Raw genomic sequence first — 17,434 nt, forward strand, 5'->3', positions numbered from 1 at the left:
ATCCCCTCCACCCCCAGCCCCCATTGGCCTCTCTTCTCCCCATGGACCCTCTGGAGACTTCACAGGACAAGAGGGCAGAGAACTATTTCCAACAATCCAAACTGAGCCCTCACAAGGAAGGAGAGGAGAGCTCAGAGGAAGAACCCCCAACCCTACAAGGGGAGGTCCTACCCTGGGGCTGCCAAGGTGGCAAATGGGGAGACGCCGCCCACCAGAAACAGACCAGGCTGACGTGATTGTAACTGTCATAGCCTGTCGTGGGAACAGGGCCAACAATGGGGCATCACGGGTGCACAGCAGTCATGGGAACGCAGCTGGGGCACTTTAACCTGGGTCATGTGTCAAGCCCCCCTCCCCAAGAGATCAGCCAAGAGCCTTTCCAAATGAGGTATCTTTATTGCACAGTCCTCCTCTCTCTCTCCCTCTCTCTCTCCACATCCGCAAAGGGGTGATGCGGGCAGCAGCAGGATGGGGCAGCCAGGGGGGACCCACAGCACCCCACGTGGAGCTGCGTTTACAGACTGGCCAAAACACAGCTGCACACCATAGGGACACACATCCAGGGTTCCTCCTTGCACTCGGGGCCCCTCTCTCCCGAGACCCCCTCCCTGCACCAGGGCATCCTAGCCCAGCAGTGGCAGCATCCGCAGGCAGCTGGGATGGCCAAAGGAGGGGTGGGCCTTGCCAGTCAGGTTCCCATGGCAACATCTTCCATCCATCACGTGGGGCCGTCAGTTCCTGTCCCAGAAGAGGCTCCTTCCTTCTGAGCAGAAGCTGCGGGGGTGGGGAGGCTGGGGTTACTCACAGGAAAGCCTCCCTCCCAAGCAGAGCCCCACATCTCCAGGCACCCCCCGCCCTTTCTCTCAAGCTGCCCTCCACTGCTTTGCCCTCCTTTTCCTGCTCCTTTCCCAGCTCTGCCACAGCCTTTGCAAGCCCCAATTGTGAAGTGGCCCGCAAAGGCCAAAGAACCCTCAGGGGGGCAGCAGCCTCTGTTCACTGCTCACCAGCAGACTCTCCTGGCCGGCCAGCCACCATAGGCCAAGCCCCTCTGGACAACAGTCCATGAAGCTTCCAAAGCTGGGTCTACCCCACAGCTAACTGGGCTAGCCATTCCCAGGGAAAGACCCTCCCAGGGGCTGCAAGCAGACGACTCCAGCACCCAGGCTACAGGGGCATCCCCACAGCACCTCTGCTGAAAGGAGCCCCCATCCCCCTCTTACCCCGCTGGTGCGCCTCCTTGGCTCTGGCCCGCTCCTTGGCGTCGAAATACCAGACTGTGATGGCATACCTGGGCAGATGGCAGAAAGTAGGTCAGGAGGCAGTGGGACTGTGAGAGGGGTTGAGAGAGCTGACTGACTGATCTAATGGGGGGAGTCTCTATGGGTAGCAAAATATGGGTAGGGCACAAGAATACTCCCCACATTGGTTCTTCTTAGCATCTTCCCTGCATGCCTGATCTGAGGGCAGCCCCTCCCACAGAAGAGCTTCCCCCCACCGCCCCAGCCTTTATCAGCAGCAGCCCAGAAGCCTTTGGCTACAGCCTCTCCAGAGGAAGCGGAGGGATCGTCTGTCCAGCCCAGGGACCCAGATCTGGCTAGGCATCCCAGTCCTCCAGCCTCTTGGAGGGTGCTGCCACTGGACTTCCCTGCCTCTTTCCTGTGAGGCAGTCAGCTCTGAAGCCTTCCTCTCTACGGGACAGGGGCTCCATCTGGCTCCTCCCCCCATTGCCAGCACATCACTCTGCATGTCTGGGGAGGAAACGACTCATTTGCAGACCCAGGGTGGCTCTTGCCCAGCCCCTTCCCTCCAGCCACCCCACCCCCACCCCGTCACCTGGTAGCATAGGCTGGCTTCACTTGGTGTGGGTTGCGCTGGTCAGACCAGAAGATCAGCAGCCGGTCAAAGATGGGATCGATGTTGGCCACAACCGGGCGGCCCTCTGGGAAGATCTGCAGGAGGCCCCCGTGCACCTGGGGGAGATGGGGCCAAGGAGGACCCTTCAGGCTGGCCATGGAGGCTGGGGGCATCGGAAGGGCAACCCTTCGTCCCAGGCCTTGCTGACACCCGATCTTGCCACCATGAAAAGGCTTCTGTCCGAGACCCCAGGCCTCCATCCGCAAGCTCCCCTCAAGGGAAGCCCACCTGCTCTTTGCAGCATTCTAGAAGCCATCGAAACCTCCCCTTTCAGGGGCTTCAAACTTCCCGCTTTTCAAGACTGGGGATTTTGCTTGGGGCGGCTTCCTTTCCCCACATTCGCCCTGAAACAGCAGCTGAGCCTCAGTCACGATCCTAACTGCTCTGAGCTGCCTCGGAAGGCAAGGAAGAAACCCTTGAAGCCCACCAAAACCCAGGAGTTCCAGCCTTGCCCCCTCCTCACACACACCCCGCACCTGCCACCACCTACCTTGCTGTCCCACTTCCGGTTTAGATAGTAGATGCAGGTGACACAGCGTCCATCTCCATGGGGGTTGTCCACATGCCGCACGTAGCCCAGGCCATTGCCAGGGTAACAGGCCACCATGGCCTGGGACACAGTAGGAGAGGAGGGGAAGGGAGGGGATGAGCAGCTAACAAATCCACTAGGGCTGCACCCAGAAGTTCCCTGCCCCTCTTGCCAGCCAAGGACCACCTGGCAAGACACTTCCCAGCATTCCAAAACAGGCGTGGAGGGGAGAGCGCAAATGCTAGGGGATGAACTCTTCTGCCACCATCAAACAGGTGCCAAGGCCTCGCTTCTGTCAGAGCTGTTTGACCCACATACCCTCACTGCAGGCACCCCAGATATAGGAGGCAAGTCCAGGCAAGATGCTCTCCTTTCAGAGGGGAGCCCCCACCCCACATCCACAGAGACTCCCTGTGAAAACCAGAGAGTTTTCTCCTTCAAACCCAAGGTGGACAAAAGCTGGACTTAGCGTATGCTCAGAGGCAAAGTTATTTGCAGGATCTATTTGCAAATGCCCCCATCATGAATTGTTCATCTGAACAATGGCAGCCCCACCATGAGAGGGATGCTGGCGGTGGCCCCCAAGCAAGGCATCTGCCCTTCCTGCCCCCCAAGCCCATCTCTTCCTTGGGCAGCCAACCCTCCTAGCCAGTGGCGCTGCAGCAGGGACCCTCTCCCCACACAGGGCTGGAGCAGCCTGTTCTCAGGATCACCGAGGACATCCAGTCCCAGTGAGGCGGGACCTGCTACCTCCCAGCTGGGCGGCTGCCATCCACGTGGTGGATGTTCCCTGTAGGGTCACCGGAGGACAGAGGGGAGGAGATGCCAATTCAGAGAGCCTTTTGACCAGGCTGCAAAAGGAGGCAAAAGCAGGGCTAGTTGCCCGAGGGGATGCTGGCCTCCGAGGCTCCTCTTATCACTTCATGGATGTGGGCACTTCAGCCAGGGTTTCGCTGGGGCATAGGCTGGCAAGACTGGTAAAGGGAGGGAGCCTCTTCTGAGTCAGAGAGGGCTGGTGGTCAGAACCAGTTGAGGACAGGCAAAATGCCCATGCTCCTCCTAAACCTGACCCATGTGCCCCACAGCCCCTCCCCTCTCACTTCCTCCCCCTTCCTTCAGGGCTCAGCCCAACCACTGTCTCCAAAGTGGGAGGGGGAGAGGCGGGAGAGGCTTATTTCCCTTCTTGGCCTGAAATCTACAGCAGAAAAGATCCAGGAAAGCTGCTCCCATCATCCACAGCTGCCTGTCCCTTCCCAGGTAATAGGAGGGCACGCCTCCCTTCCAATAGATCGAGCCCGGGAAGCAGAGGACCAAGGCAGTCGCAGGAAGAGCCAAAAGCACCAAGGCCTTTCTGGGGGAAGGGGAATCGGTTTCTGCCTTGGCTGCTCGCCCAGCGCCAAGCCCCCCCTCCCCGCCCAGCTTAAAGTCGATGGCTTTTAGCGCCCTCGGGGTGTGTGTGTGTGTGGCCCCCCTCCCCATGTCTGCCCGAGGGACCGGCTGGAGGGGCTGCCCTGCGGGCGGGGGGCTGAGCCCGGGCAACGGTCCTTCCGGCCGGGCTCCTGCCTGGCGGTCGCTTACCTTTGTCCGGCCGTTTATCTCGTAGCTGCCCAGCTTCCCGGAGCACTGTAGGATGAGCTCGTCCAGGCGGGCCATGAGGGCGCCGATGGCTCGGCAGCCGGGCTCCCGGCCCTCCACCCAGGCGACCTGGTCCCCGCGGATGCGGCGGGCGGGTCCCGCTCTACGAAGCACTAGCTGCCCGTCCTGGAACTTGCCGCCGCGGTGCAACCCCTCCACCTGCGCCAGGATCTGCCCGCCCAGCGCCTCCCCGAGGAAGGCGTCCTTCACGCAAAGGCCGTAGCGGGCCAGGCAGGGCACCACGTAGTCCCGAGCCAGCCGGCAGACAGGCCCGCGCCGGAAGGCGCCCGGCTCTCCCCGCGGCCGCCGCTCGGCCGAGCCCTCCGCCTCCGGGCTGGGCCGCTTCGGCTCCCGGGTCAGGGCCAGCCAGAGGAGGCCGCGGACGGCTACCCCTTTGCCCTCCGCACAGCCCGCCGCCGCCTGCTTGCCCTGGCCAGCAAGCAGCCCTACGGCAGGACCCGCCGGGCGGGAGGCGTCCATCTCAGGACGGGGCGGCGCTGGGCGCGGGCCGGCAGCATGTTGCGAGCGCCAGGGCGGCCCAGCGCTGGCCCCAGAGGTCGCCGAGTAGCGGGAGGGCCCGGGCCCGGTTGCCTGCGGGAGGGAGAAGAGGGGGTGAGCGCGCAACGGGCCCGAGCGGACTCAGCGCTCCCAACCCCACTCCCATCCCCAGGAAGGAACGAAGCTAGCATGGGAGGATTGGGGGGAGGGTCAGAACGGGACTGGCGCTCCCAACCAGACATTCCCAGGTCAGGCACCCGATCACAGGTCCCACCATCCCCGACCAGTTGCAGAGGCTGGCGGGACCGTCATCCCACAAATGGCGAAGAGTTGCGGGAGGGCTGCGGGAGATCCCGGCATGACGGGCCACTGTCCGCGGGCAAACCGGGTCCCCAAGCGCCGCCACGGCTGAATCCCGGAGCCGCAACTGAGGCGCAACTTGGCCTTCGGCAGCCGCGGCTCCGCGCTTGGCGACTCGGCTGCAGAGCGGCGGGGTCTCTCCGGGTGAGGGCTGCCCTCCGCAGGCAGCCGCGCTCTCCTCGGAAAGGGGCTAGTCCTCAGCGCGCACCAGGCGCTTCTCACCTGCACTGGAGCCGCCGCTTGTCCTCCCGGGCTCCGGCCAAGCGTCACCCGGGAGCTAGCCGGCTCTGGCGCCGCCACACGGGGCCCGCGCAAGCCCCTCTGAGCGGAGGAAGCGGAAACGAAGCGCGCGGGGGTCGTTCGGGGCGCCGGGCCTTTCCTGCCAGCGCGGAGCTGCGCTTTTCAAGCGGCCGCCTGAGCCGAGTTGCTCCGGGAGCTCCGCAGGGTTGGAGGACGGCTTCCCGGGGTAGCCGAAAGGCGAAGCGCCCGGCCCGGCTATTACGCTCCCGCGGCCGGCCCCCCTCCGGCCCCGCTGCTCGCCGGTTTTTCCTCGCAGCCTCTCTGGGCAGACCCGGCGCCTCTCTCCAGCCAGCGCAAGTCGGAGCCCGGGGCGGTGGGGATAGGCAGAGGGGCAGCCCACCGCTTCTCCCGACTCGATCTGGTCAAGCGCTCCCTGAACGCCGCACCTTTCCAGCGTCCCCCACCGCCCCGTAGGTTTTTGGAGTTGTTCTTCCTCCAGGTTGGACAAAATGTTCCTTTCTCTCTCTCTCACACACACACACACCGGCCAAGGCAAGCAAAAATGGTCAGCTTGGGTCAGGCATGAGGCTTCCGAGGTACAGCTGGTGAGCAAATTTTCGCGGGAGGGAGGGGCTCTTGGGTGGTACCGATATCAAGCATCGAAGGCAAAAGGACTCAACCCTTCCTAAGTGGGCACTAACAAGGAAGTTGGGCAGGCCCACGGATGCCACCCCCATAGAAACCATCTCTTTCTTCCCAAAAGGCTGAAAAATCAAATCACTGAAGGGGGGGGGAATTCTGGCAGAGGGGTTCTGGTCTGAGATTGCAGTCTCCCCTTCCTTCTCTTTCCTCCACATGCTGCAGGCAAACCCAAAGGGCCACTTTCTTCCCTGCTTTCTTTCTAGGGATCTGCCTGTTTGTGGCAAACCACTGATGCTCTGAGGCACCCTCCCCCCCTCTGGTCCAACTTTTTGAGAATGCCAAAACTAGAGGCTGCTACTCACCAAAAGTCTCTGCAGACTGCCTGGGGGCCTCTTCCAACACTACCATCCCGAGTATTTAGAGGGGGCTTCTTGGAGGGTTCCTAAGCCCGCCCACCCATCCAGTTTCAGCCAGCAGAGGCTTTGCACTTCTTCCTCTGAATTGAAAAAACACTAGTGGGGGATTCCCGTTTTTTGGAGCTCAGCTAAAATGCATCTTCACTTTCAGATCACAGCCGAATAAGAGTCATTTGTGGCCAAGAGAGGCTTCTTCCTGGGAAGCTTGGTGGATCCCTGCCATGCACTTGATCTGCGGATTTGGAGAAGATAAGAACTTTCAGAAGAGGTGCTCCATGGATTAACTGGGAAACTGGTCTTTTAATTGTTGCTCTTTATTTTCTGAAAACATTTTCCAATTTGTCTTTTCTGTTTCTGTTTTAATTTCTGTTCAGTTACAGGCAAGAAATGTGATAAAACATGTAAATCTTGGAGAACTCGAGTAAGGATTCAGTCTGAATTAAGTTAAAAGTACTACAGGATCATTCCTTGATATGGTTATTGCATATATCTTCTGAATGGATGGCTTCTTGTTACCATGCTGTTTTGTTATTAAAAGGCTATAGAATTTGTCTTCAATGAGAATCAGGGATCCGGTGCTTACTTATCCCTCCCTCTCTATAGTAAAGGACAGGAACATCTTATGAGAATAACAGTCTTGACAATTCTCCTGTCATTTGAAAAAATGAAAAATGCCCCTTTCTCCTTTGGAGTTCTTTTGCCTCCTGTCAGCTGTAGAGCAAATCGCCCAAGTTAAGGGAAGGAGGGAGCTTTTGGGCAGAGAAGCAAGGGAGGATTTTCCGCACTTCCCAGCTGAACACAGTGCTAAAAGGAGCAGAAACAGCTCCTGCCACCAGAAGGCCTGACGGAGATGCAGAAGAATTCTGGGAGCTGAAGTCCATAAGGCTTCAAACTGCCAAGGTGGCAGAGCCCTGCTCTGGGGAGCAGCTAGAGGGCCCACTGCCCAATGCCTGGCCCGGTCTCACTCTTGACAGGGAAGGGGAGAGCAGTCAGTTGGAGGCCCTGCTGGTGAGATTCCCAAAGCAGATCAGCCATGGTTAGAAACAGCCTCTCTTCCCCCACAACCAGCGTTTATCGGTCCTACAGGCAGCCTCCCCTACATTTGAGTTGCCTTCGGCCCTCCTGCTGCTTAATTACCATATACGTATTGCTTCAAAAAGAAAAAAGCCATCACAATTCTGACATTTGTAAAAGGGGAAAAAACATTTTATGTATGAGTATCGGTTTCACAGCCTTAAAGTTGGAGGGAATGTTTGCATCTATAGAAAAAATAAAATAAACCAGAAGATTTAAGTTTTAAACTGCGTATAATTATCAGCTGTTTAACTCTGGATGGAAGGAACTCCTCCTCCTACAAAGCTTAAGGAATCAAACCTGGGATACAGCCGAGGTGGGCAAATGAGAGCAGGGACCCCACCTGCAAAGTGAGCCTGTTTCTGCCCTTGACACAGAAGAATAAATAACAAAGAGAAACATTACACTTAAAAATAAAATACGAACTACCACCCCCGTTTCATCTTCCTTTCTTTTTGAGGGTGTAGGAGGAGAGGAAGCGGAACCTTACCAGCACACAAGCAGGAGCAGAGATTGCTACATCCTAGCAGAAAAAAATAGGTCCCACCTCCAGGTTCTCACCTTCCCATTATGTCACTATAAAACTGGGGAGGGAAGGGAGAAAGTCCCCCAATCAGAGCAGCTCCTCTTCCTGCAAGGGAGCAACCATCAGTGGCCAGAAGTAACTGCTAACAGGAACTCCCAGGTTCTACCTACCTTCCTCAGTGAACCAGGGAGGACTTCTGGCCCAGCAAACTTTTCCAAACCCACCTAGCTTGCCATCATCTGGACCCAGGCCCATTCTGGATGGCTGGCAAAAACCAGATCCCTGACGATCCATGCAAATGTGGATCAACACACAGGGAGGCAGCTCCTGGCCCACTGGAGAAAGGGAGGCGGGAGAGAGCCAGGCTCTTTCAGAGGGTTAAGAGAAACTATTGTAATTGGGGGTGGGGGGGAGGGAATCCTCATCAGAGCTGGTGCCTCTCAAAAGATCCCCACCAAACCATCCTCTCCACTGCAGGACCCAGACAGCAGAGGGACCCCGCACAGCAAGCCTGGTAGCGCTGGCCACGGGACTGGAGGCAATTCCATAACTTGGTGTTTTTTCTCATCTTCTTGTGACAAAATTCAGGCTGGGCTCTTTGGAAGTCAGGGGTACTTTGTCAACAGTGGGCCTCTCTTGACTCGGCATCAGCCTCTCATGCTGGTGCCCAGTCAAAGGCTCTAGCGATACAGACCTCTTGCAGCACTTGAATGCATGTGGGAATCCAAGCGTACCCAAAGTGGGGGGGGGAAGCCCCACAGCTTCCCACACCAGGAGGGAAGCAGAGATTTTTCTGCCAATGCTATGGCTTTCTTGCTGTGGACTCAGCCCAGAGTAAATCACCCAGGAAAGAGCTCAAAGAAATTGCCCGAAGGGAGCATTTCTCACTCCATCAACACTGGGCAAAAAAAAACCCCTCAAGAACCAACCCAACCTGCCCACTGGTCTGGCCCAGCCACTGCAGCCCCAGGAAAAAAGAGGGGTGCAGGCAGAGGCACAGGCCAAGCATAAGAGGGGCCTGGAAAGCCAAAGAAGGCATGGAAATGCCACCCTGCACAAGCGAACCTGGGGGGAGAGGCATTCGCTCGGGATCCTGCCCTGCAAACAACACCACAGTTTCCACCCCCACAACTGTGCTCCCACCTGCCCCCAAACCTCCCCCCCCCCAATTTCTCAAGGCAGCTTGAGATTCAGTGCAATGTAAAAGATTTCAAGGTCTTACAGAGGGAAGGAAGGAAGGAAGAAAGTAGAGCATCTCGGGAGGGACATGGACATTCCTTCCCAATCAGAGGGATTGGCTGCTATTCAGCTGGAGGCAGCTACGGAGCGCAGACGGGGTCAAGAAGACTCCATGCCCTCTAGGGGCACCCCACACAAACACCTTTGGGGAGCAGCAGTGTGCGAGGGGGAGGATGAAGGGGCCTGGCCACAGCTACTTGTGCAAACCTTCTGCTAGGAAATCTGAGAGCCGAATGTGCAACCCTTCTTGTCTGAGGACAGGAGGCGAGGCAAGGGGAAGGAAGCGGCAGTGGCTGTGGCAGCAACAGCAGGGGGTGCAGCGGGGTCTTCAGCCCACAAGGCCTGTTGCTTTGGAGAACCAAACGGAAGAAGAGGCTTCATGTAGCCCTGGGCCCAGAGCAGCGGAGTTCCAGCACTGAGGAAAGAGGGGGAGTATGGTGGGGCCCTGCAGAGGCACCAGTTCTTGGCAACCCCCTCTGGGGGATGGACTTGTGGCCCAAACCTCCTGACCACGTAGCAGCCACTTTGATTGTTCACCAAAACTCCCCATTCCACTCGAAGGTTAGCTTCTTGCCTGTGGCTCCGATGCATGGGGGCTAAAGCCAGGTCATGGAGTGGGGTGCAGGCTGGAGGCACTCCCAGTCACCCCTTTTTCTGAGATGGAATTGGAAAAGTCCCCTGCCCACACAGTCCCAGTCCAGCCTCGGGGGCAGAAGGCGCACAGCAGATAGAAGGCCCTGAATGGCAGAGTCACTGGGGAGCAGTTCCCAGCTCACCTTGCAAGCCGGTGGGGACCTGGGGCTAGCAGGTGCACTGCTGTCGCGCCTGTGCCTGGCTGCTCCGGGGCTGCCGCAGCTGCCGCAAGGACACATCCCCGTACTGGATACCTGAGCCCATCCTCTCTGGGTCAAGCTCACCTGGTAGGGGAAGAGACAATCAGGTACCACTGGCTTTGGCCACAGTCCCCCACAACAGCTGCCCAGTCCCAGAGCCTCTTTGCCACGTGGGTCAACTTACCCAGAGTGAGTTTGGGCAGGTCTTAGGGCCTCTGGCTTTGGCACATCATCCAGAGCTTAAGGGACCCCAATTTCAACCTCCTCAAAGCCATTTTGACCCTAACCACTAAGCTGCGTCTTTCCACCTCTGGCCCAGGCGACTGAGGGATTTGTACTGCTGACTGCACAACAGTTTCCACAGTTACACACCACCCAGAGTCTTTCAGGACTCAGATGATTCATAAATCTGCTAAAAAATAAATAAATGGCACACCTGATTCGATTTTATTTAGTATGGTCCGTGCACATTTCAGGAAAGCTTCTTCTACATTCTCTCCAGTCAAGGCACTGGTCTCGAGAAACATCAGCTCTGCCAGGTGAAAAGAAGCCTCAGATTAAGACCGCTGCCGTAATGCTTCAATATATGTTCTAGACCCAGAAGTGAGCTTGGTTAAAGCAACGGATGGGTGGGAGGAGCCTTCCTGCACCCCAGGACAGAAACCCAAACCAAGTGGTGCAGAGGGGGGTGATTGCAGGCCTCCCATGGTTTCCTGAAGTTCCAGCCTCCAGGAGAGAAAAACAACCCAGCAGTTGACCCGAGGTGGCTGCTCCTGCCCAAAGTATCTCAGCAGCAGCTCATCATAGCCAGTTCTCCCTGCCCCCACTCAACCCAGCAGCATGAGATGCTTCCAGCGAAAGCAAGGCTCCAGGGGCTGAGCTCCCTCCAGTGCCCACCCCCACCCCCTGTATTACCATTCTCTTGAGCAAAACGAGAAGCCTCTAAAAAAGTGACTTCCCGGTCAGCATCCAAATCCTTCTTGTTGCCGCATAGAATAATGACAATATTGAGGCTGGCCAGAGTCCGGGCATCGGTTAGCCAATTGGTCAAGGCATTGTAGGTCTCTCTGCTGCAAGACACAATTGACAGATTGAATGCCAGACAAGAAAATGTCTGGGATACTCAGAGAAGGCTTTGTCCCAAAGAGGGAATGGAAACAGATTTCTGCAGGAACTGCTTTGCTGGCTTCCTCCCGCAAATCCCCCTGCTGGCCTACTGACCCCTCCCCACTGCCATTCCATATGTCAAGGTGCTCCTCTTCCCCTAAATTCCACTAAGAAACAGGATCACAGCTTTTCTACAATGAAAATAGTCTGTGAAGAGCCGTAGCAGAAACAGCCCCTTCCCAGGAATTCCTATTGCTGAAAAGCAAGAGATAGGGGTGCAACATGCTCACCTCGTTATGTCATACACCAAAAGTGCCCCAGCTGCACCTCTGTAGTAGCTTCTAGTGACAGACCTAGAGAGTAAGTGAACAAGGCTTGAGACAGCTATGACAGACCGGGTGTAATGCAAACTATGAAAATGGCACTCGTACATGGCTAACTTGAACCTTATTTCTAAGTGGGTTCATAGAATCTGGATTGTGCAGTTAGAGCCACGATTATTACTCTGAAATCTTCTGTGAGCTACGAAGCATTCTCTAGGCCAACATGTGGGATAGGCTTAGATTCAAACTTACAGACAAAGCATTCTTTGTTTTAGAGAAGACTTTGAAAAACTGGAATGGCATCTGAAGCCTTGCACAAACAAGTCTTAATCCGGAAGGAACCTCTCCCCCCACATATGTCCTTGACATCTTTTCAAAAACAACTTTAACAACTGAGTTATGAAAAGAATAATATGAACCAGAAAATTCAGCAGATGGCTGATCTTGCAAGCTTGGATAAATCGGTACAATCCTTGCAGAACAGGCTCTGGTGAAAATCTACTTTATCAATATCCTGTGCCTGCAAATCAAAAACTAGTTACTTCAAACCCTTTAAAAATCCTTTCGGGTGCCCTTCCCAGTGCGGCACTATCCAGGCTCGTCTCCCAGTGCCCAAAGCAGACTCTTCTCAACGACTGGGGGGAGGAGGGCTTCCCTCGCCAAAGCCCGCAACGGCCGGACCCACCAGCCTCGCCGCCGCTGACCTGAACCGCTCCTGCCCAGCCGTGTCCCAGATCTGCAGCTTCACCGTTTTGCCGCCGACGGTCACCACCTTCGACCCGAATTCCACCCCGATGGTGTGGTTGGAGTCCTGCTTAACTGCCGAGGGACAAAGCGGGCGGCAGGTTACGCGGGACAGCCCGGGGACGGCTCAGAGAGCGGCCTGCTGTGGCTCCGTCGCTCGGAGAGGAGCCGAGAGGCGCCGCCTGCAGCCGGAGCCCGCTGGGTGGGCCGAGCCACAGCCGCCCGGGGACTCCGGTCGGGCAGCCCCGGACGGACCCACACCGCGACGGGCCCGGGCGAGTCACCCCCCCGTGTCCGTTTCCCCTCCCCGCAGACTCACACTTGCTCTCGATGAACTGGTGCAGCAGGCAGGACTTGCCGGTACCGGCGCTGCCGATCACCAGGAACTTGAAGAGGAAGTCTGCGGGGGAGACAGAGAGACGGGAGGCAGCCCTTGCAGAGGCCCCCGCCGCCGCGCCCCCCTTCGGCCCCGCCGCGGCCCCGGCGCCCACGCACCGTAGGTCTCCGACATGGCGGGCGACGCGTCGGCCCTCGCCGCCTGCTCTGCCGGCCCGCCCGCCGGCCTAGTCGCGCAATATGGCGGCGCCCAGGGAGCCGGCCGAAACGGGCGTCGCGGGGAGATGACGTCATGGGCGAGCCAACGAGAGCCGCGCCGCCGATCAAAGGACGGAGAGCCTAGAGAGGCAGCGCGGCGGAAGGGAGCTGTGCTCCCGTCGGCCTTTATTCAGCCAAACGGTCCGCGTGCGTTATTTGGGGCCCCCGCGAGACGTCACGGCTGGCTCTCGGCCTGCCTTCCTCCGGGTGAAACCGCCGCGTCCAGTTGTCTTTTTCTTCCCACCTGGCCCTGACCCTTCCGATGCAAGCTCTTCCCCCTAGGAAGCTGGGCGTCTCCTCCCTCCCGTCTGCCTTCCCGTGTGATCAGTTTCCCAGCCTGAGACGATCCTCCCTTTGCTCTCGTGTGCCCAGGCACTCAGGTGGGAGGCTGGTTGGGCCAGGAGATCAGGCACAAGGAAAGGGCCGATGTCAAGCCACAAAGGGCAAAAAGCGCTGACTGATCTGGTAGCAGGAAGGCACCTGTGTGTACACAGCGGGCAGCCTGGTGGAATATATCCCAGCCTCTGACACTGGCAAGGCAGCCAGTACCCTCCCTGCACCTCACTGAGCCTTTCCTCTTCCCTCCAGCCCCACAGGCTCCTGCAAGCCCGCTTTGGGAGACTGGCAGAAGAGACAAGTTGCTCTTGGCAGGAACACCCTGTCTCTGCCAGGGAAACAGCAGTGCCCGGCAGGCGCTCAGGGGCAAGGCACAGTAGGGCACTTCCTCCTCCTGAGTCCTGCAGCAAGCAGGAGAGGCGAGGGTTCAGAGAGCCCAGAGGGCATTTAGGGGTAAATATGGCCTCCCCACCCCCTCAGACTGTCAGCAAAGCTTGAGATCTCAAGGGATGAAATCGCAGTAACTGAACCCTAACATTCCCACTCCCACTTAGCACAATAGTGTTCCTTCACATCTCAAGCTACCAAGCTGCCAAGAAGGGCCAGCTGATCCTGGATGTCTTCTCCCTCTCTCTCCCTCTCTCTCTCCTCCTTATCTGGCATTCTTTATCTTGAGCAAGTCAGGGCTGTTGTGTGAGTCACCCTTTCGGGGTTGGGCAGTTTTCAGGACTGGGAGGAAGAAGGTTGCCCTGAAAGGGCCTGGATTGACAGCAGATGGCAAGAGGGAGGTTGAACTGCTGCTGAAATATATATGATACTTCCTCATTATCAACAAATCTTTACTCCAACCCCTGCTCCGGTTAATATTAACCTCACAAGCCCCATTACATCTTGCAAAGTGTACAATGCTGCTCAGGCCATAGAGTTAATCTTTCAGTGTTTCTGCTATGTGCAGAAAGTTCTTCTTTACTAGCACTGATGATGTTACCTGGTTTGGGTAATGAAACATCTGCAAGAAAACAAGCAAGCTCGGAGAGCACCAATGACCTTGTTCTTCTCACAGAATACCTACATCTTGGGGTTCAAGGAGGAATGTCCCAAATACTCTGTTTAGGGGAAAATACATCGAAACAGGTAATAGTTGCAGAGAAAATGCAGAATGAAAATATTTAGTGCAGAAAGCCCAGGGGAACAGAAATATTGCACCACCTCAAACTTTCTTCCATAAAAATATTTGGGCAGGGTGATCAGCTGGCACTGGGCACTCCTGTCAATCTGTGGGGCTGCAGTGGCTACAGTTAGAAGATTGGCAGGATAAAGAGCGACTGGGATTAATAAACCCTAGAGATCCCAAGATAGAGAAGAGGACTAAAAGTCAGCAGGCTGCGCCAAAACAAAGGCTCCGAGATTAAGGCCTGGGATTTGCCTATCGCATGCAATTTAAAAACAAAAACAAAAATCCAGTTAGCACTGTTCTCTGAAGCGTTTTGTTAACCATATTTTTTAAAGCATGTCATTTCACTTCTCAAAATCATACTATTGGATTATGCATTTCTGTTTACAAGAAAATCAACTCCTTGGTCAAAACTTTGCACCGTCATTTGGGATGACAACAGCAGGCGCTTTGGTTGGTTCTGCCCTTCAAGGACCCAGGGCCGTTTTTTCCTTTTTTGCACTCAGCGAGAGAGAAGAGTTTGGATCTGTCCTTCCCTGGAGGGTCCTGCCCAGGCAGCCCTCCCGTTTGAGGCTTTCACCACAGACGGCAGGCTGGCAAGAGGCATTATCCTTCAGGAGGGGCACAGCGCTGAGCTTCTGGGCCCCTGACCCAGGAGCAGTGCGCCAGAATGCACCATGATGGATGCCAGCGCTGAGCCCCATCCCTGGGGTGGCAGGAGAGGATGCTGTCCCCAGGGCTACCGCACACAAACGTATTTGTTCCACCAGTCTTTGGAGAGGGCCCAGATGCAGCTAGGGGGGTTCCTCTGCCCCTTGGGGGTCTCACCAGTCCGCAGCCCCAACACAATAGCGGTGTCAAAGACTTCCTTTAGATTCTGTTGGGTGAGGGCCGAGCACTCTATATAGCCGGCCATGCCCAGCTTCCTGGCCAGAGAGCGGCCGGCAGTAGGAGGCACTGGCTTCTCCTGGCACTGGGAGAGGGCAATCAGCACCTTGACATCCTGGCGCAGGTCTGACTGGGTCCCCACCAGCAGCACTGGGGTGGAAGGGCAATGGCGACGCACCTCCGGGTACCACTTGTCCACAATGTTCCGGAAGGAGGTGGGTGCCACCACGCTGAAGCAGAGCAGGCAGATGTCAGCCTTCGGGCAGCAGGCCTGCCACAAGGCATCAAATTCATCCTGCCAGCAGAGCGGAAGGGCACAGTGTGAGGAGAGACTCATCACTCCCTCCTAGAGTTCCCCTCTCCATCCAGGGCCCAGCCTTGGTCTTTGCAAATAGATGCTTAGGGAAAACCCAACAGGAAGCCTGACCAAAGTTCAGTTGGGATGCAACATCAACATCATTGCTTGGACGAGGCCTCAAAACCCTACTCCCACCCAGTGATCAGCCTCTGGCAGTACAACTTCAGTTGCTCATTGCATTAATAATGTCATAAATCATCATTGGGATTTTGAATATGCCTCTGTGTGTGTGTGTATGCAGAGTGCCTGTCTCTGGCTTCCACACATTGCTGGGGGGTTGAAAAGAAGGTGGAGGCCAGCAAAGGGCACCCTATGGCTCTGGAGAGGGGCTCTGGGAACCAGGGTGTATCCCAGGTGGGAGTAAAGCAGAGCGGGACCCAAAGAGATCAGGGCTGGCTCCGCTCCGTTGGGGATCCCGCCCAGGCGAGGCTGCTCTTCAAAGGACTCCGAGGAGCCGCAGCCGGGTCCGCGGAATCCACTTTTGCCAGGCGCCTTGACCCGGGCCGCTGATTCCGGCCGCAAAAACAACGCCGCACGCGGCAGCCTGAATTCCCGCCTGGAAGGCCGCCCGCACCGGCGCTCCAGACAAGCCCTTACCTGCCCGGCCGTGTCGCACAACTGGAGACGGATGGGGGCGCCGTCCACCTGGACTACAGCTGAGGAAACACAACAGGCGCTCCGGTTAGCTGACAGACCAAGGGAGTCCGGCGGCCAGAAGTGGCGGTCGAGCCGCCGGCGCGGCGCTGAGCCCCTCCTGGCCGGGCCTCCCCCGGGGGATTCTGCCCTGGCGGACCCGGACCCTCCGGCTCCCGCCAGCCTGCGCACGCGGCGCCGGCCTAGGGATGCGCCCTCCCCGTGGCGGAGCCGCCGCGACGGTACCGGAGAAGCGGTCGAGGGCCGTGGGCACGTAGCGCGCGGGGAAGCCGTTGGTGCTGTAGCTGAGCGCCAGGCTGGTCTTGCCCACCGCGCCGTCGCCCAGCAACACGCACTCCAAGCCCCGCAGCGGCCGCCACCGGCGGGCTCGGGGACGGTGCGGAGGCACCGGCGGCAACGGCATCGGCGAACCGTCGGAGCGCGGCGGCGACTGCGGCGCAGCTGGAAGGCGAGAAGACTCCTTTGCCTGACCACGCCCCCTGGCCGCGGGGCGAGGACCTACAGCATCTGCACCCTGGACCCGCCGGCCTTGAGCGCGCCGCCGGCAGCCCAAGGGAGGGGAGGCCGGCCCGCCGGCACCTTCGAGCGGGGACCACCGCGAACCGGGCAGGGAGTTCCAGGTGGTCCCGGCTTTCTGGCGAGTCCCAAGCGGCGGCTTCTTCCCCTCTGCACTGCAAGAACTGCCCGCGACCTCCCAGAGCAGGGTTCACCAACCTTTCAGACCTCAGGGACCACACTAAATTCATAATTTTAAATCCCGTGGACCACTAACATGATTTTTAAAAAAAGATAAATAGCATTTAATGCAATATAAAAAATGCAGAGAATTTTTCTGCAGACCACCAAAATTTTCTCATGGACCACCGGTTGGTGACCACTGTCCCAGAGGTCCATCAGGCAGCGCAGTTCCAGGGAAAGGGGTTCGGCCTCACTGCCCTCCTGCTCGGGAAGAATTCTACTTTTCGTGAGCCCCACCCCGGAGGGGGCTTTCTGCTTAGCAGGGGAAACTCTGGCAAGGTCACCCAGGAAAGAAAGGACAGGGGAGGAGACAAGGGAAAGGCTTCTCTCTGGCTGGGAGCACTCGGCTGATGCTCAGAAGTGAGATCTTCCTTAGTGGTCACTGGATGAGATCCCATAGGTTTTTCCATGGAAATTGAAAAACATCCCTTCCCGGCTAAGCTTTTTTTATTTTGAGGTTGGGGGCGTTTTTCCCTGCTTTTCAGACCTAGCAGGAACACCCCTCTTCTTGGGGCTGGGTATCCCTGCAAAAAACAGGAAACATTCGAACCCTTCGGATGGGGTGCTGGAAGGTCAACTGCTCTACCATGGCAGATTCCCCAATCCCACTCC

The 17,434-nt window shown here is 57.3% G+C and overlaps 2 protein-coding genes across 3 annotated transcripts; both read right to left on the reverse strand.

Moving 5' to 3' along the window:
• Window positions 1-376: 376 nt before the first annotated feature.
• Window positions 377-4,558, reverse strand: EGLN2 (egl-9 family hypoxia inducible factor 2). The gene is made up of 5 exons (XM_058195483.1): window positions 4,022-4,558; window positions 2,405-2,524; window positions 1,834-1,970; window positions 1,221-1,288; window positions 377-774 (listed from the first exon to the last, which is right to left on the reverse strand). The coding sequence occupies exons 1-5, from the start codon at window positions 4,556-4,558 to the stop codon at window positions 719-721; spliced, it is 918 nt and encodes a 305-aa protein (XP_058051466.1). The 3' UTR covers window positions 377-718.
• A 1,972-nt stretch (window positions 4,559-6,530) lies between these two features.
• Window positions 6,531-16,881, reverse strand: RAB4B (RAB4B, member RAS oncogene family). 2 transcript variants are annotated; one of them, XM_058195480.1, is made up of 9 exons: window positions 16,310-16,881; window positions 16,028-16,086; window positions 12,400-12,480; window positions 12,041-12,155; window positions 11,304-11,366; window positions 10,822-10,976; window positions 10,343-10,438; window positions 9,850-9,990; window positions 6,531-9,488 (listed from the first exon to the last, which is right to left on the reverse strand). In XM_058195480.1, the coding sequence occupies exons 1-8, from the start codon at window positions 16,828-16,830 to the stop codon at window positions 9,875-9,877; spliced, it is 1,206 nt and encodes a 401-aa protein (XP_058051463.1). In that variant the 5' UTR covers window positions 16,831-16,881; the 3' UTR covers window positions 6,531-9,488; window positions 9,850-9,874. The 2 variants fall into 2 exon arrangements, with proteins under 2 accessions (XP_058051463.1, XP_058051464.1); XM_058195481.1 differs by lacking the exons at window positions 16,028-16,086; window positions 16,310-16,881 and adding an exon at window positions 12,576-14,925.
• Window positions 16,882-17,434: the final 553 nt, after the last annotated feature.

This window comes from Ahaetulla prasina, chromosome 10 (assembly GCF_028640845.1).
Source record: "Ahaetulla prasina isolate Xishuangbanna chromosome 10, ASM2864084v1, whole genome shotgun sequence".
Taxonomy (NCBI): Eukaryota; Metazoa; Chordata; class Lepidosauria; order Squamata; family Colubridae; genus Ahaetulla; species Ahaetulla prasina.